The sequence below is a fragment of the Gopherus flavomarginatus genome, chromosome 2 (assembly GCF_025201925.1).
Source record: "Gopherus flavomarginatus isolate rGopFla2 chromosome 2, rGopFla2.mat.asm, whole genome shotgun sequence".
Classification (NCBI taxonomy): domain Eukaryota; kingdom Metazoa; phylum Chordata; order Testudines; family Testudinidae; genus Gopherus; species Gopherus flavomarginatus.
Window position 1 is genome coordinate 166870008 of NC_066618.1, and position 20541 is coordinate 166890548.

The 20541-nt window shown below is 46.4% G+C and overlaps 1 protein-coding gene across 2 annotated transcripts in view; it reads left to right on the top strand.

Annotated features, from left to right (window-relative positions):
• ADAM9 (ADAM metallopeptidase domain 9) overlaps positions 1-20541 on the top strand; it is a 65841-nt gene that overhangs the window by 13778 nt on the left and 31522 nt on the right. The window contains exons 2-7 of one of the 2 annotated variants that reach the window (XM_050939988.1): positions 8267-8302; positions 11308-11405; positions 12831-12895; positions 14043-14121; positions 17455-17531; positions 18469-18658. In XM_050939988.1, coding sequence (XP_050795945.1) covers positions 8299-8302; positions 11308-11405; positions 12831-12895; positions 14043-14121; positions 17455-17531; positions 18469-18658 — 513 coding nt within the window. In that variant the 5' untranslated portion in view covers positions 8267-8298. The remainder of the gene's footprint in view (positions 1-8266; positions 8303-11307; positions 11406-12830; positions 12896-14042; positions 14122-17454; positions 17532-18468; positions 18659-20541) is intronic. The other variant, XM_050939989.1, reaches the window with a different exon arrangement.

Sequence of the window (20541 nt, forward strand, 5' to 3'; positions counted from 1 at the left end):
CGGCCTCCATCCCCCCTACGGCGAGGGGCGTCGAGAGGAAGTACATGGCCCCCTCCAAGGGCTACGAGTACCTCCACGTCCACCCGACACCGTGTTCCCTGGTGGTGCAGTCGGTGAACGAGAGGGAGCGTCATGGGCAGGAAGCTCCAGCCCCCAAATCCAAGGAGGCCAGACGTATGGACCTCCTTGGCCGCAAGGTCTACTCAGCTAGGGCCCTTCAGCTCAGGGTTTCAAACCAACAAGCCCTGCTCAGCAGATACGCGTTTAACTCGTGGGTGGCAGCGGACAAATTCAAAGAGCTGCTGCCACAAGAGGCCCGCCAAGAATTTGCGGCCATTCTGGACAAGGGCAAGAAGGTTGCACGAACCTCGTTGCAAGCTTCTTTAGACGCTGCAGACTCGGCTGCCCGCACCCTCGCCTCGGGGGTAACGATGCGCCGTATCTCCTGGCTGCAGGTCTCTGGCCTTCCACCGGAGCTCCAATATACCATCCAGGACCTCCCGTTCGAAGGCCAGGGCCTGTTTTCGGAAAAGACAGACCCCAGACTTAAGAGTCTCAAAGACAATCGGGTCATTATGCGCTCCCTCGGGATGCACACGCCGGGAACGCAGCGCAGACCCTTCCGGCCACAGCAGCAGCAGCGCAGGCCATACCCCCAGTTCTGCCAACGGCAGGACCTCAATAGGCTCCGTGGCAGGAATGGAAGGCGTAGGCATTCGGGGAACCAAGGGGGACAGAATCAAAGCTCCTCTAAGCCCCCGCCTGGACCCAAGCCTTCGTTTTGAAGGTGCGCCCGAGGGCGCAGTAACAGTTTCCCCCACGGATCCTTCCCCCCCGTTTTCCAACCGCCTTTCGTTTTTCCTTCCGGCGTGGACCCAAATAACATCGGACCGCTGGGTCTTGCGCACGGTGCAGACGGGATACCGCCTGCAGTTTATATCGTTTCCTCCTTCCTGCCCCCCTTCCTCGTCCCTCTTCAGGGACCCCTCTCACGAGCAATTCCTTCGACAGGAGGTACAGACGCTCCTCAACAAAGGAGCTATAGAGGCGGTTCCGGAAAACGAGAAAGGCAAGGGGTTTTATTCCCGCTACTTTCTGATCCCCAAGGCCAAGGGAGGCCTCAGGCCTATCCTCGACCTGTGACAGCTCAACAAATACCTAGTGAAGTTGAAGTTCCGCATGGTATCCCTGGGGACCATTATCCCATCCCTGGATCCGGGAGACTGGTACGCCGCCCTCGACATGCAGGACGCTTATTTTCACATTGCCATTTGGCCACACCACAGACGTTTCCTTCGATTCGTGGTGGGCCCCCTTCACTACCAATTTGCAGTCCTCCCATTTGGCCTTTCTACGGCCCCGAGGGTGTTTACAAAATGCATGGCAGTCGTTGTGGCACATCTTCGGCGCAGTCGTATCCACGTGTTCCCTTACCTAGACGATTGGTTAATTCGGGGCATGTCGGAACTACAGGTTTGCAGCCACGTCCGCGTGATCACCGGCCTGTTTGCTACCTTGGGCCTCATGATCAACATAGACAAGTCCACCCTGCTCCCCACGCAGAGGGTGGAGTTCATCGGGGCCGTCCTGGACTCCACCGTGGCCAGGGCTCTTCTGCCGTTACCGAGGTTCCAGGCATTGTCGGCGATCGTTCAGCAATTGCGGGCAGCCCCCTTGACATCAGTACGGACATGTCTAACCCTGTTAGGCCACATGGCAGCATGCACATTTGTGACCGGTTACGCTCGGCTCCGCATGAGGCCCCTGCAGTTGTGGCTCATCGGACATTACCGGCCGGCAAGGCAACCGCTAGACATGCTGATCACAATCCCCCAGGGTGTGTTAGATTCTCTCGGCTGGTGGCTAGACCAGTCCGTAGTGTGTGCGGGGCTCCCTTTCCACCCACCTCAGCCTTCGGTGTCCCTAACAACGGATGCCTCAGATCTCGGCTGGGGGGCCCACCTGGGAACCCTGAGAACACAGGGCCTGTGGTCTCCGCAGGAGGTGAAGATGCACATCAACATGTGGGAGTTGAGAGCGGTCCGCCTTGCTTGTCAAACGTTCTGTCACCAGCTTCGAGGTCGTTGTGTCGCGGTGTTTACCGACAACACGACGACCATGTACTATATCAACAAGCAGGGCAGCACCAGATCCTCTCCCCTATGTCACGAGGCGATGCGACTCTGGGACTTTTGTGTAGCCCACTCCATTCACCTCACGGCTTCCTTCCTCCCCGGAGTACGGAACACGCTGGCAGATCGCCTGAGCAGATCCTTCCTATCACACGAGTGGTCCCTTCGCCCGGACGTCGCCCTCTCAATCTTCCAGAGGTGGGGTTATCCCCGTGTGGACCTCTTCGCGTCCGGGGGGAACAAGAAGTGCCAGGCGTTCTGCTCCTTTCAGGGCAGGGAGCCCGGGTCTATAGCGGATGCCTTCCTTATTCCGTGGACGACCCACTTGTACTACGCGTTTCCCCCGTTCCCACTGGTCCACAGGGTCCTTCTGAAGGTGCGCAGGGACAGGGCTCGCGTGATCATGGTAGCCCCGGCGTGGCCCAGGCAACATTGGTACCCCATGCTGCTGGACCTCGCCATAGCCGACCCAGTTCCCCTGCCCCGTCACCCGGACCTGATCACCCAGGAACACGGGACTCTCTGTCACCCGGACCTGCAGTCGCTGCACCTAGCGGCGTGGTTCCTGCGTGGCTGACCGGTTCTGAACTGCGCTGCTCCACCCCGGTACGGGAGGTACTTTTGGGCAGCAGGAAGCCTTCCACTAGAGCGACATACTCGGCCAAGTGGAAGCTTTCCTCCTGTTGATGCGTGGAGAAAGGTCTCCGCCCTATGGAAGTTTCGGTGGCCAATATCTTAGACTATGTTTGGTCCCTCAAACAACAGGGTCTGGCGATATCGTCGTTGCGGGTCCACCTGGCAGCTATCTCCACCTTTCACCCCGGTGGGGATGGCCGCTCCGTTTTTTCTCACCCGACGGTGTCTAGATTCCTGAAGGGGCTGTAACGTTTTTACCCTAACGTCCGACTCCCTGCTCCAACCTGGGATCTTAACCTGGTGTTGTCTTGGCTCATGGGGCCCCCCTTTGAGCCGTTAGCTACTTGCTCCCTACTCTATCTCTCTTGGAAGACTGCCTTTCTAGTAGCTATCACCTCAGCTAGGCTGGTGTCAGAACTCCGGGCTCTCGTGGTAGACCCCCCGTATACAGTCTTCCACAAAGATAAGGTGCAGCTGAGGCCACACCCTGCCTTTCTCCCCAAGGTGGTCTCGACCTTCCACATCAACCAAGAGATATTCCTCCCGTTTTTTTTTCCCGAAACCTCACTCTTCAGGCAGGGAGCAACAGCTCCACTCGCTTGATGTCCGTAGGGCTCTTGCGTTCTATGTGGAGAGGACCAAACCGTTCCGCAAATCCCCGCAACTTTTCGTGCTAGTAGCGGACCGCATGAAGGGGCTTCCTATCTCCTCGCAGAGGTTATCCTCATGGGTAACGTCCTGTATCAGGACCTGCTATGAGCTGGCCCACGTTCCTACGGGCCGTGTGACTGCGCATTCTACCAGGGCGCAGGCGTCGTCGCTGGCTTTCCTCGCCCGTGTGCCCATCCAGGAAATCTGTCGGGCGGCGACCTGGTCATCGGTCCACACCTTTGCTTCCCACTACGCCCTGGTCCAGCAGTCAAGAGAGGACGCGGCCTTCGGATCTGCAGTGCTCCATGCCGCGACTTCTCACTCCGACCCCACCGCCTAGGTATGGCTTGGGATTCACCTAACTGGAATGGATGTGAGCAATCACTCGAAGAAGAAAAGACGGTTACTCACCTTTGTAACTGTTGTTCTTCGAGATGTGTTGCTCACATCCATTCCACACCCGCCCTCCTTCCCCACTGTCGGAGTAGCCGGCAAGAAGGAACTGAGGAGCGGGTGGGCCGGCAAGGGTATATATCGAGCGCCATGGCGGCGCCACTCCAGGGGGCGACCTGCCGGCCCACTGGAGTTGCTAGGGTAAAAAGTTTCCGACGAACGTGCACGCGCGGCGCGCACACCTAACTGGAATGGATGTGAGCAACACATCTCGAAGAACAACAGTTACAAAGGTGAGTAACCATCTGTTGGGGATGTTGTAATGCCTATAGTTATCCTTGGGGACCCAGCCTACCCCTTAATGCCATGGCTCATGAAGCCATACACAGGCAGCCTGGACAGTAGTCAGGAGCTGTTCAGCTACAGGCTGAGCAAGTGCAGAATGGTAGTAGAATGTGCATTTGGCCGTTTAAAGGGTTGCTGGTGCACGTTACTGACTCACTCAGAACTCAGCGAAACCAATATTCCCATTGTTATTGCTGCTTGCTGTGTGCTCCACAATCTCTGTGAGAGTAAGGGGGAGACCTTTATAGTGGGGTGGGAGGCTGAGGCAAATCGCCTGGCCTCTGATTACACGCAGCCAGACACCAGGGTAATTAGAAGAGCACACTAGGAAGTGCTGCGCATCAGAGAAGCTTTGAAAACGAGTTTCATGACTGGCCAGGGCACGGTGTGACTGTTGTGTTTGTTTCTCCTTGATGAAAACCCACCTCCTTGATTGACTCATTCTCTGTAAGCAACCCACCCTCCCCCTTTGATCACAGCTTGCTTTCAAAGGAAATAAAGTCACTATTGTTTAAAAATCATGTATTCTCTATTTATTGATTATAAAAAGAGGGAGAGAACTGACAAGGTAGCCCGGGTGGGGTTTGAGAGGAGGATAGGAGGGAAGGAAAAGGCCACTTCAGAAGTTCAAAATAATGACAGCCTTTTGGTTGGGCTGTCCACTGAGGTGGAGTGGGTGGGTACACGGAGCCTCCTCCCACACGTTCTTACATGTCTGGGTGAGGAGGCTATGGAACATGGTGAGGGGTGAGGGTGGTTATACAGGGGCTGCAGCGGCACTCTGTGATCCTGCTGCTGTTCCTGAAGCTCCACCAGACGCCAGAGCATGTCTGTTTGCTCACGCAGCAGCCCCAGCGTTGCATCCTGCCTCCTCTGATCTTCCTGCCGCCACCTCTCATCTCGAGCGTCCCTCATGTCCTCACGTTGGTCCCTCCTGTCTTCAGGTTCACTGGCATCTATCCTGTACTTTGATACCGCGTCCTTCCACTCATTCAGATGAGGTCTTTCATTGCGGTTCGGTTCCATGATTTCAGAGAACATTTCGTCTCGCGTCCTTTTTTTCCGCTGCCTTATCTGAGATAGTCTTCGGGACAGAGGAGGGAGGCTTGAAAAATTTGCAGCTGTGGGAGGGAGGGAAAAAAGGGAGAGAAGTATTTTAAAAGATACATTTTACAGAACAATGCTTATACTCTTTCACAGTGAACAACACTATTCATATTACATAGCACATGTGATTTCAGTACAAGGTCTCATTTTGCATCTTAATGAGTGCCTGCGGCTTTGGTATTAGAGATCACAGATGCAGGTCCAGGCAACAGAATTCGACTCGCATGCGGCCATGGTAAACCATTGTCTTTCGGCTTCTGCAGCCTTCATATATCCAACGTCCTCCTTTCCCACATACCAAGCAAAGCCCGTTGAGTGCGGTGGTTTTCCTGTTAACGTGCAGCAGCAGAAACCAAACTAACCCCCCCCCAATCCAATTCTCTGGGATGATCGCTTTACCTCCCTGGCCCCCCCCAACCCCCCCCTGCTGTGTGGCTGGTATCTGGGAAGATCCCTGAGAGCCAAACATGAAAAGCTCAGCGCCAATCGCCCCCTCCCCCCGGCTAACTGCAGGGAAGGATTTCTTTTCAGCCACAGGCAAACAGCCCAGTAGGAACGGCCACCTCTGTCCCCTTAATTAAATTCCCATATTTCAACCAGGTTACCATGAACGATATCACTCTCCTGAGGATAACACAGTGAGATGAAGAACGGATGTTGCTTGAATGCCAGCAAACGCTGGGACCATACGCTGCCAGGCTTTGTCATGCAATGATATAGATTACTTGCGACTAGCATGGTGTGGTCAAGTGTCCTACTATGGAGGATGGAATAAGGCTGCACTGCCCAGAAACCTTCTGGAAAGGCTTTTGGAGTACCTCCAGGAGAGCTTCATGGAGATGTCCCTGGAGGATTTCTGCTCCATTCCCAGACATGTCAACAGACTTTTCCAGTAACTGTACTGGCTGCGAATGCATCCCAAGTCCTCAGGGCAAATTAATCATTAAAAAAAGCTTGCTTTTAAACCATGTTTTATATTTACAAAGGTACGCTCACCAGAGGTCGCTTCCATGGCTTCATGGTCTGGGATAATGCCTTGGGAGGTTTGGGAGGGTACTTCAGTCAGGCTGAGAAAAAGATCCCAGCTGTTGGGGAGAACAGAGTGCTGTGTGCTCTCCGCAAGTTCGTCGTCATCCTCCTCCTCATCTTCCCCATCCGCAGAATCCTCAGGCATGGCTGAGATTACCCCCTCCTCGGAATCCATGGTCAGGGGTAGGTTAGTGGTGATGGACCCCCCTAGAATTGCATGCTGCTCAGCGTAGCAGCGGCATGTCTGCGGCTCTGCCCTGGACCTTTCGTTTGCTTCTTTGGTTTTCTGATAGACTTGTCTGAGCTCCTTAACTTTCACGCGGCACTGTAGTGAGTCCCTGTTGTGGCCTTTCTCCATCATGCCCTTGGAGATTTTTTTCAAATGTTTCGGCATTTCATCTTTTGGAACGTAGTTCTGCTAGCACGAATCCTCTCCCCACATAGCGATCAGATCCAGTACCTCCTGTACAGTCCATGCTGGTGCTCTTTTTCGATTCTCGGGTTGCATGGTTAACTGTGCTGATGAGCTCTGCATGGTCACCTGTGCTCTCCATGCTGGGCAAACAGGAAATGAAATTCAAAAGTTGCAAGGCTTTTCCTGTCTACCTGACCAGTGCATCTGAGTTCAGACTGCTGTCCAGAGTGGTCACAATGGTGCACTGTGGGATAGCTCCTGGAGGCCAATACCGTCGAATTGCGGCCACACTAGCCCTAGTTCGAAATGGCAATGTCGATTTTGGTGCTACTCCTCTCATCGGGGAGGAGTACAGAAATCAATTTTAAGAGCCCTTTATGTCGAAGTAAATGGCTTTGTTGTGTGGACGGGTGCAGGGTTAATTCGATTTAATGCTGCTAAATTGGAACTAAACTCACAGAGTAGACCAGACCTTAAGGAGAGATCTGAGAGGATGGCTTGGTGGATTGGAGCTGGGAGGGTGTCCCTTGCTTAGGGAGAGAAGTAAAAGAATGCACGGAGGAGTCTATGGGGAAAAGTAGATGAATGGGGTATCTAGATTGGCAGTGCTGACAGCAGAGAGGGTGAGGGGTGCTAATAGTCAAAGCTAGGTCAGATACATAGCCAGGGCTAGAGTTATATATGGCCTTACTGATGGCAAATTTAACTAGTACATTGTTCACAAGATCACAGTACAGTGGAGAGTTAGCTTCCAGGATACAATATTATTGTAGAATAAAACGGGATTCTGGTGATGTTTAAAACCTCTGAATTGAGACTTGAGAGACCTGGTTCTATTCCTCGCTCTGCCACTAGCCTGCTGGGTGACCTTGAGTAAGTCACTTCAATTATCTGTGCCTCAGTTTCCTTATTTGTAGAATGGGGATAATGATACTGACCTCTTTTGAAAGGGCTTTGAGATCTGCTGATGAGAGGTGCTATATATGAGCTAGATTTTATTATTAATTGCAGTATCACAAATGTGATTTGTATTGGTCTGTCAGTCTAGTGGCAGCTTGATGTGTTGCCTTGTGGAGAACTGGAGTCCCGGTTCTGAGATTAGTCCCTCACATTCAGATCTCTTCTCCCACGAGGGGCCGAGCCAACTGTAGGCAGTCCATTGTTGTCTGATATACACAAAGAGGTATATTCATCTGTTCTCTACCTGAAGCCAGATCCTGTCAACACACTGAGAGGAGTACAAGATGGGCTGGGCTGGGCCATGGAAGCTAAAGTGTAATTTAGCGATTAACTAATTGCCATTGTACAGAGAGGCAAGAACCCGTCTATCTGAGAGCACTTTATAAAGGCCAAAGACATGCAGAGTATCATGTTGTGTGGACAAAACAGACTTGGATAAACTCTCTGATTAAAAACAGGGAGTGGTTTAGGTTCGTGTCTCTCTTCTCAGTGAAGTATCCATCATTAAACATAGGGTACAGTTCCTCTCTGGCTTTGCAAGGCAGAGCTACCTATCTCATAGTAAGAGTGTCCTCCTTTTTGTCAACCCTTTCAACAGGGATCCACTAGAGAGAAGCACAAAGCTGCACCATGGGTAAGTTTACCCCCCACCCCCTTCTTGTGTCAAAAAGTCTGAACTATACTGCATAAGTGTAATATAGATGGAGCTCCCTGAAGGAGAGATCCATGTCCTTCTCTGTCTGTACAGTGCGGAGTGCACTGAGCAGTCAGTGAACAGCAGGACTGGTGCAGGAATCTACTAGTAAGTAAAACTCAAAGTTTTTTCTTCACTGACAAAAAGGCTTTGTTTTAATGAGAACTGACATGCCTTAGGATTTTATAGTGAGATAAGCAAGTGGAGACAAGGCACCTGTAGATTTTACTGCAAAGTACCTAGGGAGGCTGGACCCTATATCCTTTGTCTGTGATGGATTTCACCTAGTTTACTTCATGATAAAACTGCAGTGCCTTGTCTCCAGTATGTTTTGACATCAGGGTTACTGCTGCCATGGGAAAAACACAGACTGTTTTTCAGTGAAGACATAGCTCAAATGTGAAGGACCTCATAATTCTACAGTGACACCTGTTTTGAATCAAGAACCGCCTCAGGGGACCCCAACTTAGATCTAGGAAGTAGCCATGATGATACAAGGCAGTGTTGTCAAAGCAAAATGCTACTAGTCTGTGTCTTGCATGGACCCTGGACCCTGACCCCCCAAACTGACTGTTATTTGTTCAGAGCCCAGTACTTGAACTGGAAGGGTACTCCAGAGTTAAAAATTTGCTGTTCTCTTTAAGGAACGTACCTGCTGAGCTCCATCAGCTGGACCGCGGCACAGCAGTGCTTGGAATAAAAGGACTTTTTGGGATGTGTGTGCAGTATTAGCATGGAGAGGCAGTGTTAAACTGGCACGATACTTTAAATACTTGATGTTTTGGCTTATTTTAATACCAATCCTAGTTGGAGAGACTGGCTTACCCAACTTTCTCAAAATCCCTGCAGCAAGTGGCCAAGCAAAGAGCGCCCCCAGATGTTTAAATTTCAGTGCAGTTTGTTAGCCCTGATGATGGCTAGGATTGGTATTTTTAAAGGAGCCTAAAGAGTTGGTGGCCCAAGTCTCATTGAATTTCAAACTCTCGTAGATGCCTTTTGAAAATTCCAGCCTACTCTCAAGTGATGGAGCAGGCCACCAGTGGGAGAGTGCTTAAGTCATGGTGATGACCCAAAGTGTGACTTACAAAGCAGTAAATACATTCTGTAGTAGAAAACGGAGTTGTTCTTCAAAACTGAGCTGCTGCTTTCAAGTAAGTGCTGTGTATTGGTCAGTAGCTGCTCTATTCCCTTTCCTCCCATTGTGGCAAACAGCTAGTGTGAGCTCCAGTTTGACTGTAGAGATTTCCTTGTGGAAGATCCTCAGCGATCATAAACTGCAAGAATGGCAATGTAGTTTTGGAGATGGATTGTTACAGGAAATAGAAATATTTCCTTCCTTCTTTATTTTAGGTTTTAAAGCTTGTGCCCTTCTGGTGAGCTCATTGATTCCACCGTTATATGCCAGTAAAATCTGTTGTACTTAAAACCCTTCGTCGCTCCCATCACCATCTTTCCAAGGGGAATGGCTGTTGCTTAGGCACAGACCCTGGGTTTTTTTGACTGATCATAAACCCACATATGCAACCTTATTTTATAGCATCAATTCATTAGAAGCATTTTATCCCACAACTGGTGTGTAACTGATTCTCCTTAAACAACTCAGTTGTCCAGCTGTCCTTATTAGGAAGCATCTGCATCATGTTGCTAGGGTGCCTGTATAAATCCTGTATATAACAACAATATTCTATGCTAGACTTTCTCCTGAAAGAGGCTACTTCTCCATTATATATTGCATGCATTCAGTAAGTCCTTAAAATGCCCTTTTGTGGCCTACTGTGCTTGAACAGCCTTTAACATGTAAAAGCTTTGACTGGCATTGCTGAGTTTTCTAAGAGTTACTGCCTGGTTTTGCTGCTGCTACACCTTGGGGAGGGAGAAAGGTAGGTTTTAGGAGCCTCTCTAGTATAATCTAGGGAGGCAGTGTGGCCTAGTGGACGTGGATTCAGGAGACGTGAGGTTTCCATTCCCAGCTCTGCCACTGGTCTACCGGGTGACCTTGGACAAGTTCCTACCCTTCTCTGTGCCTCATTTTCCCCATATGTCATGTACGGTGCTTTGAAACATCATGAAAGGTGTAAGGTATTGTTGTTGGTATTTTAAGAGATTATCGGATTGTTGAGTCTTGAATGAGCTTCTTATTTGAGCCAGTCTGGCTAACTTAGTTTATTACTCTCCAGTTCTCAAGTGATCACTGTATTTTGTGGCAATGAGTATTTGTAAATCATTTTGTGGCCTGAAAGTTTTTAATCTGGATGTGTGGTGTTCTGCCCTGTGCTCCCCTGCACTTGTCAGAAGCACCCTCTTCAGAAGGAGGTTGATCTCTTTAAACATATGCTGCTGCCTTGGAGTATGATACTTTCATGAAAATAGGCTGGTTAGCAGAATTTATTTTTTTTTCTTCTAGTCCGGTCATTAAATGCTGAGTATAAGCTTCTTACTTTGTCCCTCTTTGATGCAGAAGATTGGATAGTATCCTATATTTGTATGAAGAAGATACCATACCTGATATTAAGTATGCTATCAGTTGTTAATACCTTCATTTATATCAATTTAAAAATAAAATGTCTTAGATAGAAAGCCAGTTATAAGAGTCAATCTAGTTCCGGATCTATCATAGGTACTTATATGGCTCCCACTACTGTAGTATCTGAGCACCTAACAATATGTCTATCCTCATCATACCTAGGAGAGGTAGGGCAGTGCTATTGTCCTGTTTCTACCAATAAATAACTGAGGCATAGAGAGGCTAAGTGACTTGCATTAGGTCACTCTGGGAGTCTGTGGCAGAACAGGTAATTGAATCTGGGTCTCTCAAATCACAAACTTGCACCTTAATCCCTGGACCATCCTTCCAAAGAGATGTTGTTTCATTCCTTGGGCATAGTCTGTCTGTTTTGTTTTCCTTAGTGACATAAATGTGACAGCATTTGCTGTTTCTTTTGTAGGTTTCCAGCAGACCTCTCATTTGTCTTCCTATGAAATTATACATCCACAGAAGTTAACAAGAGAGCGGCGAGCGGCCTCCCATTCCTCCTCAGTACAGGTACTTCGTAGTGTTTAAAATCATTCTCTGCTTCTGAATCAGCTCTGTCTAAAGCTGGCCCTAAATTCAATTAGTCCATCCCCTGAACAATGTAACTGCAAATGGTTGCAAGTGTCCAGCCTCCCACAACATATGCAAGACATTGTGCTAGCTTTCAGATGATGGTGTTTAGTGCGTCATAGACCCATCAAGCTATGTAACTTCCTCACAGTAGGACAGAGTCTGTGCACTTTAAGGCACTTGAGGCTTAAACTGACTGTCGGTCAGGATTAACAGGATTTCTGTGACCAGGGCGTGATGCTGTATCACAGATGCCCTGCAGCTGACCGCAGTGGTAAGCCAGTGCTTGCTCATGTTGTGATAATTAATATTGTCACCAGTCAATTTGAAATGTCCCTTTAAATAAACAGATCCCAACCTACTGGGATAGTACCAGGAAGTGGAGAGAATAGACCATAAAGGACCAGAACATACATGCTGAAGGAAAAACCGCATTGTCCTTTCCCATCTGAGGAGATTATATGCTAAGCTTCTTTCCAGGAAACTTAGAATCATGCTATTGATGGAATAATTAAACGCAGAAAGCTAATTTTGAAATAACTTTCTATGTGTGAGTTAGAACCATGCTGGAATTTGTGTCTGGAGTGTCATGTGACGTAACGGGATTACCCGTATGCAGTCTGAAATCAGCAAAATGATTAAGAATAGGAGTTTCTTTATTAGCTCACTCTCTTGGGTTTTGTAGGTGTAGAAATGGCCAAGGCAGGCAATAATTTGCGTCACTGGTGTTTGGGAACTAAATGTATGTGAACTGAGAATGAACATGCATAGTGATGGCCCTAAGTAAACCCTCACGGCTGAGTTATAGCAACTCATAGACTCATAGATTTTAAGGTCAGAAGGGACCATTATGATCATCTAGTCTGACCTCCTGCAGAACCCACCCACTCCTGTAACAAACCCCTAACCTATGCCTGAGCTATTGAAGTCCTCAAATCATGGCTTAAAGACTTCATGGTTCAGAGAATCCTCCAGCAAGTGACCCCATGCCCCATGCTGCAGAGGAAGGCGAAAAACCTCCAGCGCCTCTGCCAATCTGCTCTGGAGGAAAATTCCTTCCCGACTCCAAATATGGCGATCAGTTAAACCCTGAGCATGTGGGCAAGACTCGCCAGCCAGCACCCAGGAAAGAATTCTCTGTAGTAACTCAGATCCCACCCCATCTAACATCCCATCACAGACCACTGGGCATATTTACCAGCTGAATATAAGACCTTCCTTAACGGAAGGGCTGATGAAGGTGACATTAGTGGCACATTTAGAATAACTAGGCACGTGGTTGCTGTTTACTCCAGGGTTTTGGATGATGGCTGAGAGAGCATTTTTGTTATTGCACTGTGTAAGTGTTCTCTCTTTTGTGTTCAGGACAAGATGTCATATGTCATTCATGTAGAGGGAAGGAAACACATACTTCACCTAGAAAAAAACAAGTAAGTGACTCGTCTTTCCCTCTGGCTTCTGGTAACTGTGCCTTCCTATAAACTGCATTAGATCTTTCCAGTCCTAGATGCTGTTTCCAGGTAACATGCTGTTTTTAGTCCTGGAGGTGGTGTGTCCAAAGTGTGTTTGCACATTAGCTCTGTTAAACCCGTACAGAAAAACAGTTGAAAGTGGACTAACTCTCCCTCCTTCTCTCCCATCCCCCCACAGTAGGGTAACAACTAAACATTTTTCTGAGCTGCTTTGATGATGTGGTGATCAACCTCAAGTACAGGAAGGGGGATCTGGCAGGGATTAAAAGGACCCATCTCACTTCAAACAAAACACCTACCTTTTTTAGCTGCTGGCTTTTGACTTCTACAGTTTTATTTTTAAATTCTTTCCCTTGTTGCTGTGGTCAAGATCCACGCAAATGAGGACACTGGCTGTAAACACACTCTGAACATAGAGATATTTTTTTCTCTAGTCCTTTTACAGTGATTTTTTAAGGGTTGTAACAACAATAGGTTAAAATCAGTCAGAATTGTTTTTCTTAAGTTGATGTTCCTCATAATCAGCATGTTGTAATAATAAACAAAAGAGACAACTTGGCCAAAGTCACTAGGCTGTGGGGTCTCAGGCTGTCGTTCATCAGATCCCTGGTCCTCAAAAGCATGGGGATTTGACTTCTCTGCTTTCTGGCTGCTTGGCCATCTTTGAATTCAGTACTGGGTCACCCTTTTAAAAAATATTTCTCAATATGCTTTCCTCCAAAACTGGAGATAGAGAAGCCAGCCACAACCAGTCGGCCTCTGACTGCTGCACTTTTCTATTCCCTGCCTTACAGCTAGCGAGCATTTAGGTCTGTTTTGATGTTTTCTCTTGTCTTTTTGTGTTTCATCTCTGAGGAGGTGGTAGATTCTTGCATTAAATATCCTATTTCTGTACCTTGAGTTTTGCCATAGTATAGTTACATAGAGGAATAGGTCCTAGTAACTGCGTAATTCCTCAGTGGTTCATGGGTTTGTTTTTTTCAGTATCAGTTTCCTTATTTCAATACAGATTTTTCAATACTATCACTGTTGACGAGGATCTATTTGTTTTCTTGTTGCATCAACATTTTTGTGTTTCTCCCATCCCCTGCCCCCATTTTTTCAGAGAATTTTTACCCAAAGATTTCACCATATATACCTACAGTGAGGAAGGGAAGTTGCAGTCTGAAAATCCGGACATGCAGGTAGGTTTTCTTTCTTTTGTATCCTTGTTGAAGCAGCGTGATTAGGACTTCATATATCTGCATTATTAAAGAGTGATGTATTAAGAAACTGACTGGAGTGTCTTCTAAAGGAGTAGGTTCTAATCTTCAAAATGCACAACACATTTCACTCCTCACTTGGGAAGAATCCTTGAGATTTAAGATGGGAATCTGGCCCCTGGCACGTAACACTAGAAAAATCTCACTTTTCTCTGATGGGTGGGAGGGCAGGAGGGTGGGTGTGCACTTATGTTTTACTTAAAAAAAACTGGATTTTTCCTGTTTGAGTGTGTGTGTTTGTTTAATCTGAATTTTTTAATTAAAAAAGGAAATACTTGTCTTGATTAGCCATTGAGCGTCTCTTCTGTTTATAGTCTGCTTATACTGATGTTTCTACACTGTAAGTACAATAGCAGTGTAATGTTTCTATTGTTCGCTGAACGCCACCTCCTCTTGCAGGGCATTGGTCCTGTCTGCCATGCGTCAGAGCAATCGAGGGAGCAAAACAGCCTGTTGGCAGTTCACCTTAGTGACTGTCAGATATAACTCTTTATGGCGCTTTGAAGCAGTGTAAAACCAGATATAGAATATAACAACTTTCATGGACTGTTTTGCTCTTAGCCATACTCCTCCCCCAACTCCTTGGATCATTAAATGTGTGTGATCCTATAGCACTAGTGGTCCATGGATTATAATCAGAACTACTTAATTAGAAAAACTGCACAACTCTTCTCCCCATATGGACTGCTTCCACCCCCGTTGCTTCACCAGATGGCCATTAGACATTACATTTTCAAAGAATAACAACTGGTTTCATGGAACAAACACAAATGGTGCCTCATGTCATAACAAGTATATGCACATTTTACTTTATCCACCCTTCACTTGTTTAAAATAAGTCTGCTCTGTTGTTTGTGTGCGTGGTGTGATGCATACTATTTCTTGCTTGAAAATGGAGCAGTTGAGTTTTTTGGGGTTTTTTGCCTTTCTATGGAAAGGCAGGTACTTGAATCAAAGGAGGAACACAGTTTGTGCTTATAGTGAGGCTTTAGTTCAGCCAGAGGCCATGACAAGCCCTGTTGCTCTGGGGATTATTACATGCTTTAAGAACTTTGTAAGGCACAAGGCCAAAGAACAAATGATTTCAGCCGCCTGACAACTACAGTGATCTCCAAAAATATGTCTGCTAGAGAACCTTACAGCTACAGCTGCAGTGCAGTGAACATTCTGTGTGGCACAGAATGAAATGCATTTGCCTTGTACTCGCCCCCGAGGATAATTTACAAAACGGGGCCAGGTCGAATACAGAGCATGTTGGGCATGCCCCTGTATGGGTTTTTGTGATGGGGGTGTGATGTAAATCTTGTGTATTTAGTAGGCTGTGAAACCACATGTTTCGCTCCAGGGGATAGAATTGCTGCATTAGAATGGATCGTTTTGTGTCTTGTCCTGGGATCTCATTGGAAGTCAGGCTTGAGTGGATATTGACTTTCATCTGGCATTGTTCTGTTTTCGTGACAATGCCTCATCAGGAATGGTCAAGGCATGCTTAGGCAGCACAAAGTGTCTGTCCATTGGCAATAATAGCAGATGGTTACCTCACTCTAGCCAGAGAGAGGCTATACACAAGCCAAAGGGTGTATCATGCAAAATTCATTCCTGGAAGGCTGAATAGCTGACTGACAGGGCTTAAATTCAGTTGGAGCTGACCGGAGCGGAGCGCCAGTAAATATTTTCAAACCTGCAGGAGCCTCAGTGCCTGGAAATACTCAGGGAGAATTTAAGCCCTGCTCACTAGCTCAGAGCGACTGGGCTGAGCTTAAGATATTTATTGTGGGTGGGGTGGGAAGGGGACAATAAACAACACTGAAGTTGGACAGCTCAGCTTCAAGTCTAGAGACTGTTCACAGATGGTGTTGGTTGATTAATATTAGAACAGACATTAGGAGCATAGACTTAAGTGTAGACATACCTGTAAAATCGTAAAACTCTATAGCCTCTGTAGCCTTTCAGTGTAGACCAATGGTTTTCAACCTTTTTTCATTTGCATAATCCTAAAAAATTTTAAATGGAGGTGCGGATCCCTTTGGAAATGTTAGATCTAGTCTGCAGACCCCCAGAGGTCTAGACACCATAAATGGAAAACCACTGGTGTAGACACTACTTACACTGACGGGTGGGATTCTTCCATCAGTGTAGCTAATCCACTTCTCTGAGATGTGGTATCTAGTTTGACAGAAGAATTTTTCCGTCAACCTAGCACTGTCTACACAGGGACTTAGGTTGGCTTAACTACTCTGCTTAGAGGATGGATTTTTCACATCCCTGAGTGAGGTAGTTATGCTGACCTAATTTTCTAGTGTAGGCCAGGCCTAAGAGTATATTTGCTACTGTTCAGGTAAGTGAGCTAATGGGTGGGATTTAGGCCTGGTCTGCACTAGAAAATTAGGTTGCCATAACTGTGTTGCTCAGGGGTGTGAAAAATCCATATGCCTGAGTGGCGTATTTAAGCTGACCATGTGCCTGAGTGGCGTATTTAAGCTGAATTCTTCCATTGACCAGCTGCTGCCTTTTGGGGAGGTAGATTACCTACACCCATGGCTTAAATTCTCATAGAGTATTTCATAGAATATCAGGGTTGGAAGGGACCTCAGGTGGTCATCTAGTCCAACCTCCTGCTTAAAGCAGGACCAATTCCCAACTAAATCCCAAATTGCCCCCTCAAGGATTGAACTCTCAACCCTGGGTTTAGCAGGCCAATGCTCAAACCACTGAGCTAGCCCTCTTCCCCTTCTTATTTCCCGGAGCCCTCCCCATGCCAGGAAAACTCCAGGGAGGTTGAAAATATTTATTGGAGCTCTGCTGCAGACAGCTCCAGCTGAATTTAAGCCCTACCTACACTGACAGGGGGCTTGTATGTAGTGCTACGCTGAAGCGCTACAACAGTGCAGCTACACCGCTGTAATGTTTTAAGTGTAGATATCCCTTAGACAATTCAGTAGTGCTGAATTGCTGGTCCTATTGGGCTTTGAAATGGACCTGCAATTATGGTACTAGGAGGCTGGCTTTCATTGTGTTTAATAATAATACAAACGTCCTAGAGCATCTGGTATTTAGATTAACTCCACACGTTTACCTGTATGGAGGATAAACATGTGTGGCACCATCCCATGCACATACTTCTTCAGGTTAGAGAAGGAGATCTCATCCTACCGTTAGTGCAGTAAGGTGAACAATAGCAGCAGCAGTTGTAGTCAGTTGCATTGTGTATGTATAGAACTAATGCATAATTAATTAATTAATTTTTTCCCTTAGGATCACTGCCACTATCAGGGATATGTGGAGGGGATACCAGATTCCATTGTTGCTGTCAGCACTTGCATTGGACTCAGGTAACAGAACTCTTCTTGTGTATGTAGTTATCACAACTATGCATTGTTATAATCCAGTTCTCTGAAACAGAATCTTATTCTCCTGTTGACTTAATTAGTTTTGAGCCAAACTGTATTTCATCTGTTGGTGCTGGGCTGCATGAGAGTATTGTGTTTAATTAACACCATCATGTTTTTGCAGTCTTTTGTTGATACAAAACTAACAAATATTTTGATTAAAACAAAATTATTTGATTGGTATGACTACCATTTGTCCTTAAATTCCAATCCAGAATTCCTCCCAACCCCTCCAAAACAACTGACTTTACTGTTCAGCCATCAGTATATCCAACAGAAATGGTTGCATCTGTAGTTCTAGGTATTTTTACAGTCTTGTGTAGAAAGTTAATTTAAATGATCATTTTTGTGTTGTATGCAATTATTCTTTAGTGTTAGGGAGTTTTTAAATAAAACCTTGATTAGCAATTTTACTGAGACTTGACACTTAAAGTGTTTTATGATCAACTTTTAATTTGAAAAATCCTTGACCTGAGATAATTTCAGCACTGTTAGGATTTTCTTGATTTGTCTATTGACATTCACATCACTGTTCTTTACTGCTTTGCTGTTACAGAAATGTAAATGGCAACATTAACTGAACTGAAACATTTCTGTTTTCAGAGTCGGTGATTTAGGCCCCAATACTGCAAACTCTTATGAATATGCTTTACATGGCACACGTGGATTGTTCCACTGAAGTCATGAGGCTGCTTGCATGCTTAAAGTTAAGCACAGCATACAAGTGTCTGCAGGAGTGGGGCCTAGATTTGTTCTATATTTCTTTCTGTAAGATGTTTGTTGTTCCCTCCCCCATCCTTCCCAAATGTCTTGATAACGGCAGCCTCTGGAGTTAGTCTAGTAGTTGCTTGGTAGTAATGTGTATTAATCCGATTGTTAGGGGACTGCTACAAGTGGAAAATGTCACGTATGGAATTGAGCCGATGGATTCCTCCTCTGGCCTCAAACACATTATATATCGAATGGAGAATGTGAAGAAGGAGCCCATGATGTGTGGAGTTAACAACACAGCCCCTGAAAGAGAACACACAGAGGATGAGCATCCTCCCAGCATGACTCAGTTGCTGCGAGTGAGTATTCTAGTGTCCTCTCTGCACTGCAATTTGGAATTGCTTTTATGACTGTTCAACTAATAAGATGGAAATGGTGTATCAGGTTTCTCTCAGAGCTTACCACAGTTAAGGATTCTGACTCAGGCATTTTTATACTTGCTGTAAGAACTCCATAAGTCTGTCATATTTGAACAAAATGGTTACAGTTTCCTCCAGGCTGCATTAGTAAAAAAGAAGTAGCAAGGTTGCTGTAGGATAGATTGAGGTGTGTTGACAGAGCTGCATGACAGGGGATGATGAGGGCAGAAATGCTGCTGTCTGGACTGAGGCTCATCAGCAGAGTTCTGTGTCAGAAGCCAGAATGGCTGAAACTGGGACTGTTACACCATTCTCATAACCATCAAAGTAACAAAGTTTGTTCAGGGTTTCTTGTTTCACTTAAAGTTTAAATTTGAACTAAAAATATGGTAGCAATAAAATGTGTGAGGCATGTGAAAAACATGTATGCTTATTCTCTTTACAGCATTTGTTAGCAACTACTGACAATTAATATTTATCACAGCTACTGCCATTTTCCCTACTTCATCTACAGAGAAGTATATGTTGCCTTTCTAAAAAAAACCATGGGAATAAAAAAAATCCCTTACTTTCAAAATTTAGTAGGACTTACTGGTTATGTGGCCAATCTTTAGTCAAAAACATGTGCAGAGCAATTATTACTTCACATGAGTTTTTTTTTATTTGGCTTTGTCTTTTGGGTGTGTATTGGATGTGCAGAAAGAATAGCAAACATGGCAGGCGACCAGCTTGGCTTAACAAAGAAGTCTTTGGTGAGCTTAAAGACGAAAAGGACACTTACAAGAAGTGGAAACTTGGACAGATGACTAGGGAGGAGTATAAATATATTGCTCGAGCGTGCAGGGGTGTAATCAAGAAGGCCAAAGCACAATTGGAGTTGGATCTAGCAAGGATTGTGAAGGGTAGTAAGGGCTTCTACAGATATGTTAGCAACAAGAAGGTTTTCAGGAAAAGTGTGGAACTCTTACTGAATGGAGGAGGCAACCTAGTGACCGATGATGTGGAAAAAGCTTGAAGTATTGAATGCTTTTTTTGCCTCGGTCTTCACATCTGCCAAGATCAGATCCCAGACTGCTGCACTGTGCAGCACAGTATGGGGAGGGGGTGAGCAGTTCTCAGTGGTGAAAGAACAGGTTAAGGACTGTTTAGAAAAGCTGGACATGCACAAGTCCATGAGGCTGGATCTAAAGCATCTGAGGATGCCGAGGGAGTAGGCTGAAGTGATTGCAGAGCCATTGGCCATTATCTTTGAAAACTCGTAGCAATCGGGGGATGAATGGAAAAAGGCTAATGTAGTGCCAATCTTTAAAAAAGGGAAGAAGGAGAATCTGGGGAACTACAGCCTCAGTCCCTGGAAAAATCATGGAGTAGGTCCTCAAGGAATCCATTTTGAAGCACTTGGAGGAGAAGGCGGTGATCAGGAACTGTCAACATGGATTCACCAAGGGCAAGTCATGCCTGACCAACCTGATCGCCTTCTATGATGAGATAACTGGCTCTGTGGATATGGGAAAAGCAGTGGATGTGATGTATCTTGACTTTATCAAAGCTTTTGATACGGTCTCCCACAGTATTCTTGCCAGCAAGTTAAAAAAGTATGAATTGGATGAATGGACTATAAGGTGGATAGAAGGCTGGCTAGATCGTCAGGCTCAACGGGTAGTGATCAACAGCTCAATGTTAGTTGGCGGCCGGTATCAAGCGGAGTGTCCCAAGGGTTGGCCCTGGGGCCAGTTTTGTTCAACATTTTCATTAATGATCTGGAGGATGGGATGGATTCCACCCTCAGCAAGTTTGCAGATGACACTAAGGTTGGGGGAGAG